The sequence below is a fragment of the Muscardinus avellanarius genome, assembly GCF_963383645.1.
Source record: "Muscardinus avellanarius genome assembly, chromosome: 12".
Classification (NCBI taxonomy): Eukaryota; Metazoa; Chordata; class Mammalia; order Rodentia; family Gliridae; genus Muscardinus; species Muscardinus avellanarius.
In genome coordinates this window covers 92,358,224-92,372,561 of record NC_137798.1, presented here as the reverse complement: position 1 = coordinate 92,372,561, position 14,338 = coordinate 92,358,224, and the positions used below count along the sequence as shown (strand labels likewise).

The 14,338-nt window shown below is 40.6% G+C and overlaps 1 protein-coding gene across 1 annotated transcript in view; it reads right to left on the bottom strand.

Moving 5' to 3' along the window:
• Positions 1–14,338, bottom strand: part of ZC3H14 (zinc finger CCCH-type containing 14) — a gene marked incomplete at both ends in the record, with an annotated part of 55,218 nt that overhangs the window by 12,718 nt on the left and 28,162 nt on the right. Inside the window, one exon of the mRNA XM_080706890.1 lies at positions 340–414. Coding sequence (XP_080563016.1) covers positions 340–414 — 75 coding nt within the window. The remainder of the gene's footprint in view (positions 1–339; positions 415–14,338) is intronic.

Below are 14,338 nucleotides of genomic sequence, written 5' to 3'. Positions count from 1 at the left end.
GTCAAAGTGAGGACCGGGTCAAAGGAGAAGCAGACAGCAGCTGGAGGCAGTGGCCCTCTGCATCAGGCTAGCGAGGGAGAGCAAGTGAGGGACCCAGCTTCCCTGACAGCCAGGAGGAATGGCAGGGACAAAAGAAAGGCTCTGAATGAGGCAAATAATAAAACAGGACAACATGGAGAAATGCAGATCTTATCTCCTGGCCCTAAAATATTCTCACAGATCTAAATGTAGCATCTTAGGGCAGGATCTAAGAGATACGAGGCACACTGAATGAGGTGTAAGGAATGGGAATGCAACAGGAAACTGCTATAGTACTGTGAAAATTGAATTATTACCAACCTTGACTGATCTGCAGCGTTTCTGCCATTACCGGGTCAATTTGCAGTCGGGATAACAATTGTCTCTGTTGAGTTCCTAGAATATAAATTTAAAAACTTCACTAATCTTACATACTAGTATTTGTTTCCCAGAAATTAATCTGAGTTTATAATTTAAAGTCTCAAAAACAAAACTTCAGCAATGCAACCTGATAACATTTACAGAACACAAGGCCTATCTCTGTACTCGAGATTGCATTGGGAATGAAGACACTCCACAGCCTCCCTAGGAGGACACGGGTGAAGCCTGCAGAAGTAAAGGTAAAAGGTAGAGGAGTCCAACAGCCAAATGCACAATGGAGAGGGCAAGCCCAGCTTCCCAGCTCTTAGCACTGACACCTCCTTCCCTCACGGCCCGATCCCTGCGTAATAAAACTCAGTGGAATTCTAAAAACACTTCAGAGTTACCACGGCATGGAATTCAACTTGGATGAATACTAAACAAGAGTTTAAGTACAACGCTCAAATTTCTGCAATCCAGGCCCTACATTAGAATAACATGAAAATACAAGTCAATATGCCACAAAGCAACATTTCAGTTGAACTAAATATCTAATACCCCATGAGATTCGATCACCAAGTAGTGTAACTATCTTGGTTTGTGTTCGTATGCTCTGTGTTTGCCCAACAATGAAACTGCCTTCTGAGACATCTCTGAGACCATCAGTGTGTCAAGTGATGCATGAAAATAACTGGGTCTCCTATGAAAAAAGGTGCTCATCTAGAGTATTATTTCTTAAAAGATTCAGATTCTTAATATTAGATTCATTACACTAATTAAAATATTACTAACAGTCATACTTCCCAAAACACTGGAGCACTGACTTTGTGCCTTCCTAAGCTATGTAAGGATCCCACATTTCTTCGTACCCTCCACAGAGCTTTGCAAGATCAGGCATCCACTTGCTCACTTAAGTGTGAACATGGCGATGTATAAAGCAATGTGGCTGATGAGCCTTCAAATACTGACACTAGCAAGAAACCCACACTACACTTTAGTAAGTCTATTACATGAATTTTCCCAAAGACAGGCTGCTTTCTCAGTGAAAACACCTAAGTTGGCAATCAGTTGGCAAGATTTTAGGTTTAAAAGCAATATTAAGTTTGACATTTTATTGGTTAACTTCTATTAAAATGTTAAGTTTTATTACATTACTCTTTAGTATGAGTCCAAAAAGGGGTGAATTCTATCCCAAATTATGGTAAAAACACAAATCATGAGAAGACCTGAAACCCATATGTCTTTTGGTAAAGTTATATTCCGACATGTTACAGGTTCTAAGAAAGCTCTTGCAATCCAGTCACCAGACTCAAATACTACTACAACAGTCTCATCATACGCATGAATGAACACATTATACATTTTAAAACGGTTTCACATGGATACTTGAAAAGACGACCATTCTGACGTTCCAAGTTTTGCTTCATTTACACGTTCTTCATTCTCTTCAAAATATCTTGTAAGAGCTCCACCAAAAAGGATAAAATTCTGGTCAGGCATGGTGGCACACACCTGTAATCCCAGTATTTGGGAGGCTGAGACAGGAGGATCGTAGGCCAGGCTAAGGAATGTAGTGAGGTGGCTCTTAGAAGCCTAGTGAGACCCTGTTTCAAAAGAAAAACAAAAAGGGCTGGGGGTGTAACTCAGAGGTAGAATGCTCCTCGGTTCAATCTCCAGTACCAAAAGAAAGAGGAGGACAGAATTCCAATTCTATGCTTTTAAGTTAAATCATACAAAGTCCATGAAAAATTCAGCTTCTCCATGCTCTGCTGCCTGTGTGTCAACGTCAAGATATGTGGACAGATACACATGAATGGACAAGTACCTAAACACATCAGTTTACCTTTTTCGATATTTCTAAGGAAGCCAATTATTTTTACATCAGTAGCCCTTGACTGTGATTCAAAACCTATTTGTTCTTGAAAATCTTCCAACTGTCTGTTGCATTCAGATGTTGACGCTGAATATTCATTCATTTTAACCTCCAAAGATGAAATTTTTGCTTCATTCTGTGACACTCTAACACTTAGATCAAAAAGATTTGCTTCAACTGTCAAAATTGCTGCTTTCATTCCTTTAATTTCATTGATATCGCTTGATATTTTCCTTAAAAGGTGGGAAATGTTGTCTAACTCATTTTGTGAACAAGAAGAACTTGTCACAGAACCTAAATCTACTGGCTCTGGTGAGAGGAAAGTCGACAGAGATGGTGAGGGAAACCTCGAAGACATGTTCAAAAAATTCTCTTAATATCTGGTAGTTTTTTCTTCAGAGCTCATTAAATTGTCTCATCAAAAGTAAAAGCAGTGATCAATCCTGTTACCTTAATATGTATTAAGAGTAACAGTTTAAAACCTATAATCGAAAAAATAAGGTTGAACATTTCTAGAACCAGAACTCAAAATAAATTTGAAAATGCTAAACCCACCATATCAGTTTGTTTTTCTACTACAACTAAGAAGCCCTGATACACAGCTGCCTGTACCTACAGGTCCTCTGCAAATAAGCCCTATTATTACATCAAAACAATCCTGGCTTCTGATTGGCTCAAAGTAGATACTGACCCACAAAGAGTTTCCTATTACTTACTTCATAATGATAGAACACTTAAGGGCGGCACTATAAAGCAAGCGATAAAACATTAAGTACTTTGTTGAACATGATATAAATTTAATGTACTTTTTCCCTTTTTTCCATTATACCACGTTGTTTTTTGGGGAGGCTTACTGGGGATGGCACCCAGGGACATTCTACCTCCGGGCTACACCCCCAGTCCTATTTTTATTCTTTATTCTGAAACAGGGTCTCACTGAGTTGCAGAGGGCCTCACTAAGTAGTAGCTGAGGCTGTCCCCCACCTGTGATCCTCCCATCTAAGCCTCCCAAATGCTAGGATTATAGGCATGTGCCACCACACCCGGCTAGACCACAATTTTTAAGCTTCAGATTTGTGTTTGTGTGTCTTAAATGTAGGTTAGATCCATTTTCGAGTTAACTTTAGTATAAAGGGCCCAACTTCATTATTTTGCATGTGGATAACCAGTTGTCCTAACACCAGTGTTAGACTCTTTCTTCACTGAATTATCTTAGTGCCTTGCTGAAAGTCAGCTGATCATTAAGGTGGGTATGGATTTGACCATAAAGGTATGGGCTTATCTGTGAACTTACAATACTGTTAAACTCATCTGTATGTTTAATCGTATGTCAATGCCACACACTGATTATTATAACATTAAGTTTTGATATCCAGAAACAAAACACATCATTATTACTTTATTATTATTATTTTTTTTTGGTGGTACTGGGTATGGAGTGCAGGGACATTCTACCTCTGAGCTATAACTCCCAGCCCTATTTTTAATCTTCACTTGAAAATAGGGTATCACTGAGTTGCAGAGGGCCTCACAAGTTGCTGAGGCTGGCCTCAAACCTGCGATCCTTTAGTTTCAGCTTCCCAAGTACTGGGATTACAAGCATGCACCACTATACCTAGCTACACATCATTATTCTTTTTCAATAATTTTTATTATTCAAATAGGGCCCTTTTTATTTCCATATAAATTTTAGGATCAGTTTACCAACTTCTATAAAAAAGCCAGCTGGAATTCAATGAGTCACTGAATTGACACTATTCATCAACTGAGGAACTATTGCTATATTCACAGTATTAAAAGCTTTCCATTCCTGCTGGGCGCGGTGGCTAATGCCTATAATACCAGTACTTGGGAGGCTGAGACAGGAGGATGGCAAGGTTTGAGATCAGCCCTAGCAACTTAGTAAGACTCTGTTTGAAAATAAAGCTAAAAAGGTAAGGCTGGGATGTAGCTCAGAAGTAGAATGCCCAGTACCTCGCCCCCCCCCCCACACACACATACAAATTCCATTTCACGAACATGGAAAAATCTTTCTGTAACCTTAGCTTGAGAGAAGCTGTTTTCACTTTGGCTTACTTTGCAAGCAACACGTAAGCTATACAACTTGTCACAATGCAAATAAGTAGACATTATTCATCCTAGCCTCTTCGAAAGACGACTCCTTTTATAAAGAACTGTGGCCTCTAGTTTCCCAAATAGCTATTGCTTACAATAATAGAAAAAAGAAAAGTCTAACTGCTCGAATTTAGATAACAATCTTCATTCATTTCCACATTATCTACAAATTACTCTAATTCTTAAAATTTTATTTTATACAGAAAATGTGCAAAATTTCTAGACTTTCGATTCAAAAAAATTTTTTTAAGAGTACTAGCTGACAACACCTACAGTCAGCACTAAGAACACGATGATCTCGGAGAAGCACCATCTGCAAACCAGTTGGCCACTAGAGGGCAACAAACAATGGCAAGGGGAAAGCAGGCAAGTGGTAGATGAGAATGATTCACAACAAACAAGTGCCTGAAAGAGCCGCTCCTGATTCCTGTAACCTAATGCCCAGCCCAATCTTAGAATGCAAAATAAGCAAAGGCCTTCCAACATAAATATGTACAGGCAAAATGCGCAAACTTGTAATCCCTACACTTGGGAGGAGGAGACAGGAGGATCACGCAGGTTCGAAGCCAGCCTTGCTGGCTTAAGAGACCCTGTTTCCAAATAAAAATATAAAATAGGTCTGGGAGTGTAGCCTGGAGCTAGCAGGGCTTCCAGGAACCCCAGTACCACAATAAATAAATAAATAAATAAATAAATAAATAAATAAATAAATAAATAAATAAATAAATACAGGCAGACAAGTTTTATAGTTAACATTACTCCTCAGAGTAAAAGGCAGATAGATAAAACCGTTATCCCTATTTGCAGGTTAGAAAACTGAAGTACAGAAAGGCTAAGATCAGAAAGTGAGTGGCGGGGCCTGGATTAATAACCTAGGCAGTCTGGATCCCGAGTCCTTATTCACAATCACTACATTATATACTTCTCCGCATGATACGTTAAATGGAACAAGATATTATAGACTCATCAACCTAGTGAGAACGCCCCTGGTCTCTACTCCCAGTATTGGGAAAAGAGCATGTGGTTTAATTCATATAATCTTATAGGTACATGTATGTGTGTGTGCATATGATATAAAATCCCACTTTATACACCAAGAAAACAAGTTCACATAATAAAAAAGACCCCAAAGATTATTAAATTTCTAAGTGAACTGATAACTTCCAAGGAGGGCAGCAGACAGGTTTATGGTTCCGTTTGTTCTGAATATAAAAATGCTTCTTCTATACCAAGTCTCTTTCACAGTGCTTCCAGTCCAGATGATAAAGAATTCAGACTTAAGATGACTCAACTTCCGATTTTTTTCAACTTTACAGTGGTGTGAAAGCAATATTCACCCAGTAAAAACTCTACCTTGAATTTTGACCTTTTCCTGGGCTAGTGATGTGTGTTAAGATACTCTTTTTTACTGGGCAGTGCAGTGAGCCACAGAACCCAGGAAGTGACCAATACTGCACTCTGCAATCTGCTATATTCAATAAACTACATTATCAGACGGGCGTGGTGGCGCACGCTTGTAATCCCTGCGCTTGGGAGGCTGAGACAGGAGGATCGCTCAGGTTCGAAGCCAGCCTCAGCTACTTAGTGAGGCTCTCAGCAACTTAGACCCTATTTCCAAATAAAATATAAAATGGGTCTGGGAGTATAGTCCGGAGGTAGCCTCTGGGTTCCACCCCCAGTACCACCAAAAAAAAAAAAAAAAAAAAAAAGCTACATTATATTCAATACTTCTAGCCTTCCTTGTCAACTGATATTTTCTTTCTTTCTTTCTTTTTTTTTTGGAGGGTCTGGGGGTGGAACCCAAGGGGATTCGACCTCTGAGCTACACCTCCTGCCCTATTTTTTATTCTTTATTTTGAAACCGGGTCTGAGTTGCAGAGGGCCTCATAGCTGAGGCTGTCTGCGAACTGCGATCCTCCGGTCTCAGCCTCCCAAATGCTGGGATTACAAGCGTGCGCGCCACCACGCCCGGCTGTCAATTGATATTTTCAACTTATGATGGGTTATTGGGATACAAGAACATCACAAGTCTAGGATCATCTATATGCTAAGGTACCTCCTGGAAGGTCTGAGAAAAATGAAGTAACTTAAAAAAAGCATAAATCCTTAACATTTAACACTAATTTCAAATTATCCAGAGATACAAAACAAAAACATCAAAGCTATTATATTGGAAATATTTACGCCTCTATTCTGTCATCCTTGGGTTTTTATTTTTGTTTTTCTTAACATATCTACCATAGATTACCAAACCCAATGGCTTACTGCTCCCTTTAAAAAAATATCAGTGTCCCCTGGGCACTTCCACCACCCTGCTATTTTATTCAGTGCCTCCTATTTGTACCTGAGGCTACCAGCACTCTTCCCACCCCAGACTGTCTTAGTGCCCTCCACTGGCAGTGTCATCAATTTGGGAATCTATAATTTATACTAACAATAGTATGTATATGTAAATAAATACACGGCATACACATTCTAAAATGACTTTACAAAAATTGTATGGTTAAAAATATGTGGATCACTGATTTGGAGATAGAGATTAGGGAAGGGATCATGGCAGGTAAGAATTCAACAAGCTCCAAAAAATGGAAAACATATGGACAAATATTGTCCGTAGGGAAGAGCACCCTGTTTCAAATAGAGAATAAAAAAATAAATAAATACAAAAAATAGGGCTGGGGATGTAGCTCAGAGGAAGAATACCCCGGGTTTCATCCCTAGTACCACACACACACACATACAAAGACCAAAAATTAAAAAAAAAAAAGTAGGGCTAGGTGTGTAGCTTGGAGGTAGAATGCCCTTGGATTCAATCCCCAGTACCTCAAAAAAAAAAAAAAAAAATATATATATATATATATATATATATATATATATTTTTTTTTACAGTGGAATAAAATCAGACAAGCAAACAAATTCTTAGTATGAAAACTAGAAATCCCAATACAATGAAGCCATGTCTTCTGAGTTTTGAGGACAATACATTCAACTTACAATTTTGTACCAATCAAAACTCAAAGCATCAGCCAGGCGTGGTGGCGCACGCATGTAATATTAGCATTTGGGAGGCTGAGACAGGAGGATCACAGTTTGCAGACAGTCTCAGCTACATAGTGAGGCCCTTTGCAACCCAGTGAGACCTTGTTTCAAAATAAAATATGGCTGCAAGTGTAGTTAGAAGAATGCCCCTAGGTTCCATCCCCAGTACTGCAAAAAAACAAACTATCAACCATCAATCAAGTATGAGATTTCTAGATACAAAAAAACAGACAGGCATGGTGGTACATAACTATAATCTCAGTACTTTAGGCTGAGACAGGAGGAATGCAGTTTTTTTCCCCCCCTGTGGTACTAGGGGTGGAACCCAGGGGCTTTCTACTTCTGAGCCACACTCCCAGCCCTATTTTTTTTTTTCTTTATTTTGAAACAAGGTTTTGCTGAGTTGCAAAAGGCCTCATTAAATAGCAGAGGCTGTCCACAAACCATGATGTTCCTGACTCAGCTTCCCAAGGAATTACAAGTGTGCGCCACCACGCCCAGTTTAGAATTGCAGTTTCAAGGACAGTCTCAGCAACAGTGAGACTCTTGGCAACCTAGCAAAAATCTCTCTCTTTTTTTTTTTTTTTTTTTTGTGGTACTGGGTTCCTGGAAGCCCTTCTACCTCCGGGCTACACACCCAGACCTATTTTTACATTTTTATTTGGAAACAGGGTCTCCTAAGCCAGCGCGCGCGGCTGGCTTTGAACCTGCGCGATCCTCCTGTCTCTGCCTCCCAAGCGCGGGGATTACAAGCGTGCACCACCACGCCTGGCCGCAAAAATCTCTTTCAAAAAAAAAAAAAAAAATAGGCTGGGAGTGTACCTTGGAGATAGAATACCCTTGGGGCTCAATCTCCATTACCAAAAGAAATCTCCATTACCAAAAGAAAGAAAATTGGACTTCCATGTTTCCTTACACCTGAAATTCTGGTACACTGGAAGCTGAGGCAGGAGGATTGGTGATTCAAAGGAAGCCTCACCAACTTAGTGAGACCCTGCTTCAAATAACAAATAAAAAGGGCCAAATGTATAACTTGAAGGTAGAAGGATCCTGGAGTCAATCCTCAGTACCAAAAACAAAAAAAAACAAAAAAACCAGAAAATTTCTTCATGACAAAGTTTCTTAAGAACTACAAAGTGGAAAAGTGCATTAATACAAAGTAAGATTCAGGATGTGGGACACACTCAGGTAAGGAAGACCGCCTTAAAACAGGCTTGAAGAGCAAGATCAGAAGAGGAGGAGACCGGCTCAAGGAAGAAGGTGCCTAAGAACTGGGAGCCCAATGACTCAGTGGCGCAAAATATAGTTCTGTAGGTGGTAATATAGGTATGCAATATAAACAAGGAAAAAGAAAACAAAATAGCTAGGTAAGAGAGGCAGGTATGGTACACATATATGTAATCCCCGTACAGGGAGGCTGAGAAAGAAGAATCGCAGGTTTGAAGCCTGATTCAGGAACTTACTGAGACCCTTTTTCAAAATAAAAAAAGGTAAGATGGGCATGGCAGCGCATGCTTGTTATCCCAGTACTTGGGAGGCTGAGACAGGAGGATTGGGTATCGCAGGTTCGTGGCCAGCCTCAGCTACTTATTAAGACCCTCCCCAATTTAGTGAGACCCTGTCAAAATAAATAAAAAGTAGGGCTGGGGATATAGCTTGGAGGTAGAATGCCCCTGCATTCAACCCCTAGTATTGGAGAAAAAAAAAAAAAAGAAAAAATTGGTAATGGATCCACCATATGATCCAGGTACACCATTCTTTTCCAAAGGGACTGAAATCAAACTATAATAATATATGCAGGCGGGCGTGGTGGTGCACGCTTGCAATTCTAGCCTTCGGGAGGCTGAAACTGGGAGGATCACGGTTTGCAGACAGCCTCAGCTACTTAGTGAGGCCCTCCGCAACTTAGTCCCTGTTTCAAAATAAAGAATAAAAATAGGGCAGGGGATGTGGCTCAGAGGTCAAATGCCCCTGGGTTCCATCCCCAGACCTGCAAAAAAAAAAAAAAAAAAAAAAAAAGCCAGGCATGGTAATCCCAGCATTCAGGAGCGGTTTACAGACAGCCTCAGCTACTTAGTGAGGCCCTCTGCAACTTAGTGAGACCTTGTTTCAAACATAAAGAATAAAAAATAGGGCAGGGGGTGTAGCTCGGAGGTTGAATGCCCCTGGGTTACATCCCCAAACCCGCAAAAAAAAAAAGTATATATGCACATCCATGTTTATAGCAGCACAATTCATAATAGCCAAATTACGTATCAACCCAGGTATCCATCAAAAGACGAATAAATTATAAACTATGAGATATACTCAGCAATTAAGAACAAAATCATGTCCTTTAGCTGGGCGTGGTGGCGCACGCTTGTAATCCCCGCGCTTGGGAGGCAGAGACAGGAGGATCGCGCAGGTTCGAAGCCAGCCACGAGCACTGGCTTAGGAGACCCTGTTTCCAAATAAAAATGTAAAAAAGGGCTGGGAGTGTAGGCCGGAGGTAGAAGGGCTTCCAGGAACCCCAGTACCACAAAAAAAAAAAAAAAAAAAAAAAGTCATGTCCTTTGCAGGGAAATGGATAGACCTGGAGAACACTATGTTAAGTGACATGAGTCAGTCAGAGAGTGAAGGGCCATGTTTTCTCTCATATGTGGAAGCTAGAGAGTAATCAAGATACCAGTGGGGCTACAGATGATAAAGGGGAAACTCCAGGGGAGCCAGGGAGATGGTCTATAGACCATCCTATAGGAGGGGGATAATAGAATCAATGACGGAGTCATTTCCACTAACATTACATACCTATGTGAGAATAGCAATGGCAACCTCAATACCTGTAAGAGGAAGGAGGGAGTAGGGGAGGAAACTGAGGGAAAGCCTGCCAAGTGCTATGTGTACGTATGCCACTATCACTAGACGGACATTATGTGAGATTATGATGTACTAATCAAAGCATAAAAAAATAGTCTGAACTACCAAAATAATTGAAAGGAATAAATGTCCATCTTCTAGAACTCAAAATATATTGAAATTGAGGAGACAAAATATAGGTAATAAGACAAAATATTTAAATGCTTTTTTTTTTTGGTGGTACTGGGGTTCCTGGAAGCCCTTCTACCTCCGGGCTACACTCTCAGACCTATTTTTACATTTTTATTTGGAAACAGGGTTTCCTAAGTCAGCGCACGTGGCTGGCTTCGAACCTGCGCGATCCTCCTGTCTCTGCCTCCCAAGCCGGGGATTACAAGCATGCACCACCACGCCCGGCTAAGTGCTTAATATTTAAATGTATTTAAAATTACAAGCCAGGCATGGTGGAGTACAATTGTAATCCCAGTACTTGGAAGGCTGAGACAGGAGGATCCCAGGTTTGCAGCCAGTCTCAGAAATTTAGTGAAGCCATCTACAACTTAGTGAGACTCTATTTCAAACTAAAAAATAGAGCTGGGATGTAGTCTCAAAGGTAGAATGCCTCTGAGTTCAATCCCTAGGACCACTAAATAAATAAATAAATACATATATAAATAAATAAATACATAAACAAACAGATACAATCACAAACATAACCAATAAATGAAATAAAAACAGTGGTCTTATTGTATGAGCTTGAAGGCGGGAAAAGGTATGAATTAAGACTGACAAGAAATCACAGTAAGAAATCAACAGATACCATTGGTAGCTGGTAAATGAATAGAACAAGCATATTATTACAGACAAAAAATAAAAGTAATAAAGCATTTTAAGCCAGGCGTGGTGGTGCACACTCGGAATCCCAGCATTCAGGAGGCTGCAACTGATGGATTGTGATTCACAGACACCCTCAGCTACTTAGTGAGGCTCTCTGCAACTTAGTGAGACCCTGTTTCAAAATAAAAAATAGGGCAGGGATGTAGTAGTTCGGAGGTTGAATGCCCCTGGGTTCCATCTCCAGTACCGCCCCCCCCCCAAAAAAAAGCATTTTAAAATTACTTCTAGCTGAGTACAATGGCACACATCTCAGTACTTGGGCACTGAGGAGCACAAGTTCACAACCAGCCTCAGCTACTTAGTGAGGGCCCTCTACAACTTAGTGAGACCTTCTTGAAAATAAAAAAATAAACTAGATGCCAAGCATAATGGTACACACTTGAAATCCCAGTACTTGGGAGGTTGAGACAGGAGAATCACAGGTTCTTGGCCAACCTCAGTTACTTCATGAGGCTCTACACCACAATAAAGAATCAAAAATAGGGCTGGGGGTGTAGCACAGAGGTAGAATGCCCCTGGGTTTAGTCCTTGGTACCACAAAAATAATAAAATAGGACCGAGGATGTTTATCTCGGGAGGTAGAATACCTCTGGGTTCCATCCCCAGTACCACAAAAAATAATAAATAAATATGATAACTTCTGAGGAATGGAACTAGTGTGGAGGATAATGAAGCAAGGAATGAGCTGGAGTGGTGGCACACTCTTATAATCCCAGTACTAGGGAAACTGAGATAGGTTCAATCCTGCAAGGATCATGCAGCCTCAGCTACTTAGCAAAGCTCTCAGCAGCATAGTGAGAACCTATTTCCAAATAAAAGATTAAAAATAGGTCTGGGAGTCTAGCCAGGAAGTAGAATGCCCCTGGGTTCCATCCCACAAAAAATTAAAAATAAAAAAGCAAGGAATGTTGTTGCTTTTTTTTTTTTTTTTGGTGGTACTGGGGATGGAACCCAGGGGCCTTCTACACTCCCAGACCCATTTTTTTATATTTCTATTTGGAAACAGAGTCTCTTGAGCCAGCAAGGCTGGCTTCGAACCTGTGCAATCCCGTCTCCACCTTCCAAGTGCGTGGATTACAAGCGTACACCACAACCACCGGCTGGAATGTTGCCTTTTGTTTTAAATCCTTGTACTATACTATTTAACTACTTTGAAATCTATCAACAGGTAGAGCCAGGCGTGGCGGCACAAGCTTGTCATCCCCGCGCTTGGGAGGCTGAGACAGGAGGATCGCACAGGTTCGAAGCCAGCCTCAGCCACTTAGTGAGGCTCTCAGCAACTTAGTGAGACCCTGTTTCCAAAAAAAAAAAAAAAAAAGGTCTGGGAGTATAGCCGGAGGTAGAAAGCCTCTGGGTTCCACCCCAGTACCACCCAATCTATCAACAGGTATTACTCATTGAATTGTTTTATTTTTCCAAATTTTCTATCATGAACATACACTTCATGATATAAAATATTTTATTTTAAATATAAGATATTTTCATACAACATATGCCAAATAAGAAATATAAAAGGAAATCCAGGCCTAAACATATTGTAGAAAAACTGCAGAACATCAAAGACAAAGAGAAGATCTTGGAAGCAGCCAGAGAGAAAGGACAGATCACCTACAAAGGAACAGAGACAATTAGAATGACAGAAGTCCATTCAACAATGGAATCCAGAGGACAATGGAATATATACAAAGTGTGGACAGCAAACAGCTCATTAACCCAGTGGTGGATATACAGCAAAAATACTGCACAGGAACAAGGAGAAATTAAAATATTCATAGATAACAAACCTAGAAAATTTAGTATCAACAGGCCTGTTCTAAAGGAACTTTAGCAAATGATGATCCCCAAACACTTAGGGTTTTACGAATGATAAAATAAACACACAGGTAACTCTGAATATAGACTCGGTAAAATAATGGTGTCAATTTATGCATGTATGTGTTTATTTCTTTGTTTGTTTGTTTATTTATTTTTGGTGGTGCTGGGAATGGAACCCTTCTACCTCTGGGCTACATTCCCAGACCTATTTTTTTATATTTTATTTGGAAACAGGGTCTCTTAAGCCAGCGAGGCTGGTTTTGAACCTGCACCGTCCTCCTGTCTCCACCTCCCAAGCACGGGGATTACAAGTGAGCGCCACCACGCCACGCCCAGCAAATTTATGCATTTAAAAGAAGACCAAGCTGATAACACTGCAGCAAGTTTTTAATCTCATTTGTTTTTCTTTGGTGCTGAGGAACAAACCCAATGCCTTGTACATGCAAGGCCAGCACTGCGCCGACAAGAGTTACAGCCAAGCCCTGTACACAGTAATTAGTTATGTAACAAGACAAATTGTTCTTTTTGGCAATACTGGGGATGAAACCCAGGGGCATTCTACCTTCAAGCTACACCCCCAGCCCTACTTTTTTTATTTTTTATTTGGAAACAGGGTCTCATTAAGTTGCAGAGGGCCTAAGTAGCTGAGGATGGCCACAAACCCAGATCCTCCTGTCTCAGCCTCCCAAATGCTGGGATTACAAGCGTGCGTCGCCAACATGCCCGGCTAGGACAAACTTTTTTTTTTTGGTGGTACTGGGGATGGAAGCCAGGGGCCTTCTATCTCTGGGCTACACTCCCTGATCTACTTTATATTTTTATTTGGAAACAGGTCTCTTAAGCCAGCAAGACTGGCTTCCAACCTGCGCTATCCTCCTGTCTCAGCCTCCCAAGCCCAGGGATTACAAACATGTACCACCACGTCCAGCTAGGACAAACTATTCTTTAACCCACAAATTTGTGTTTCATAATTGAGGAACTCAGGTAGGTCACTCACAAATTTCTATGGAACTCAATCCAAAGTTCTTTATATCCTAATGTGTTCTGACAGAAAGCCTTTTTCATCCCCTCAGAATGTTTCATGGAATCATCCTTTCTGTAGAAATCCATGTGTGCCTTCTTACTCAGCCACAGAAAACCTATAGTGCTACAACCCTCAGGGAGACAATGTCCCCACAACACAGAGCTGCAGACACCTGACCGGAGGATCTCTCTTCTAGGGTTGCTTTCAAACACTGAAGCCACAGAAGTTACTGGCCTCAATACCAAAGTTCCTCCTGGTCGATGGAGAGATGACTGAATCCTAGGTATTCTACAGTCCTTTTATATTGGGGAGTGGGGTCTGTGTTTTAATTCTGGAAATACTGAATTAAGTTCCTATGGTAA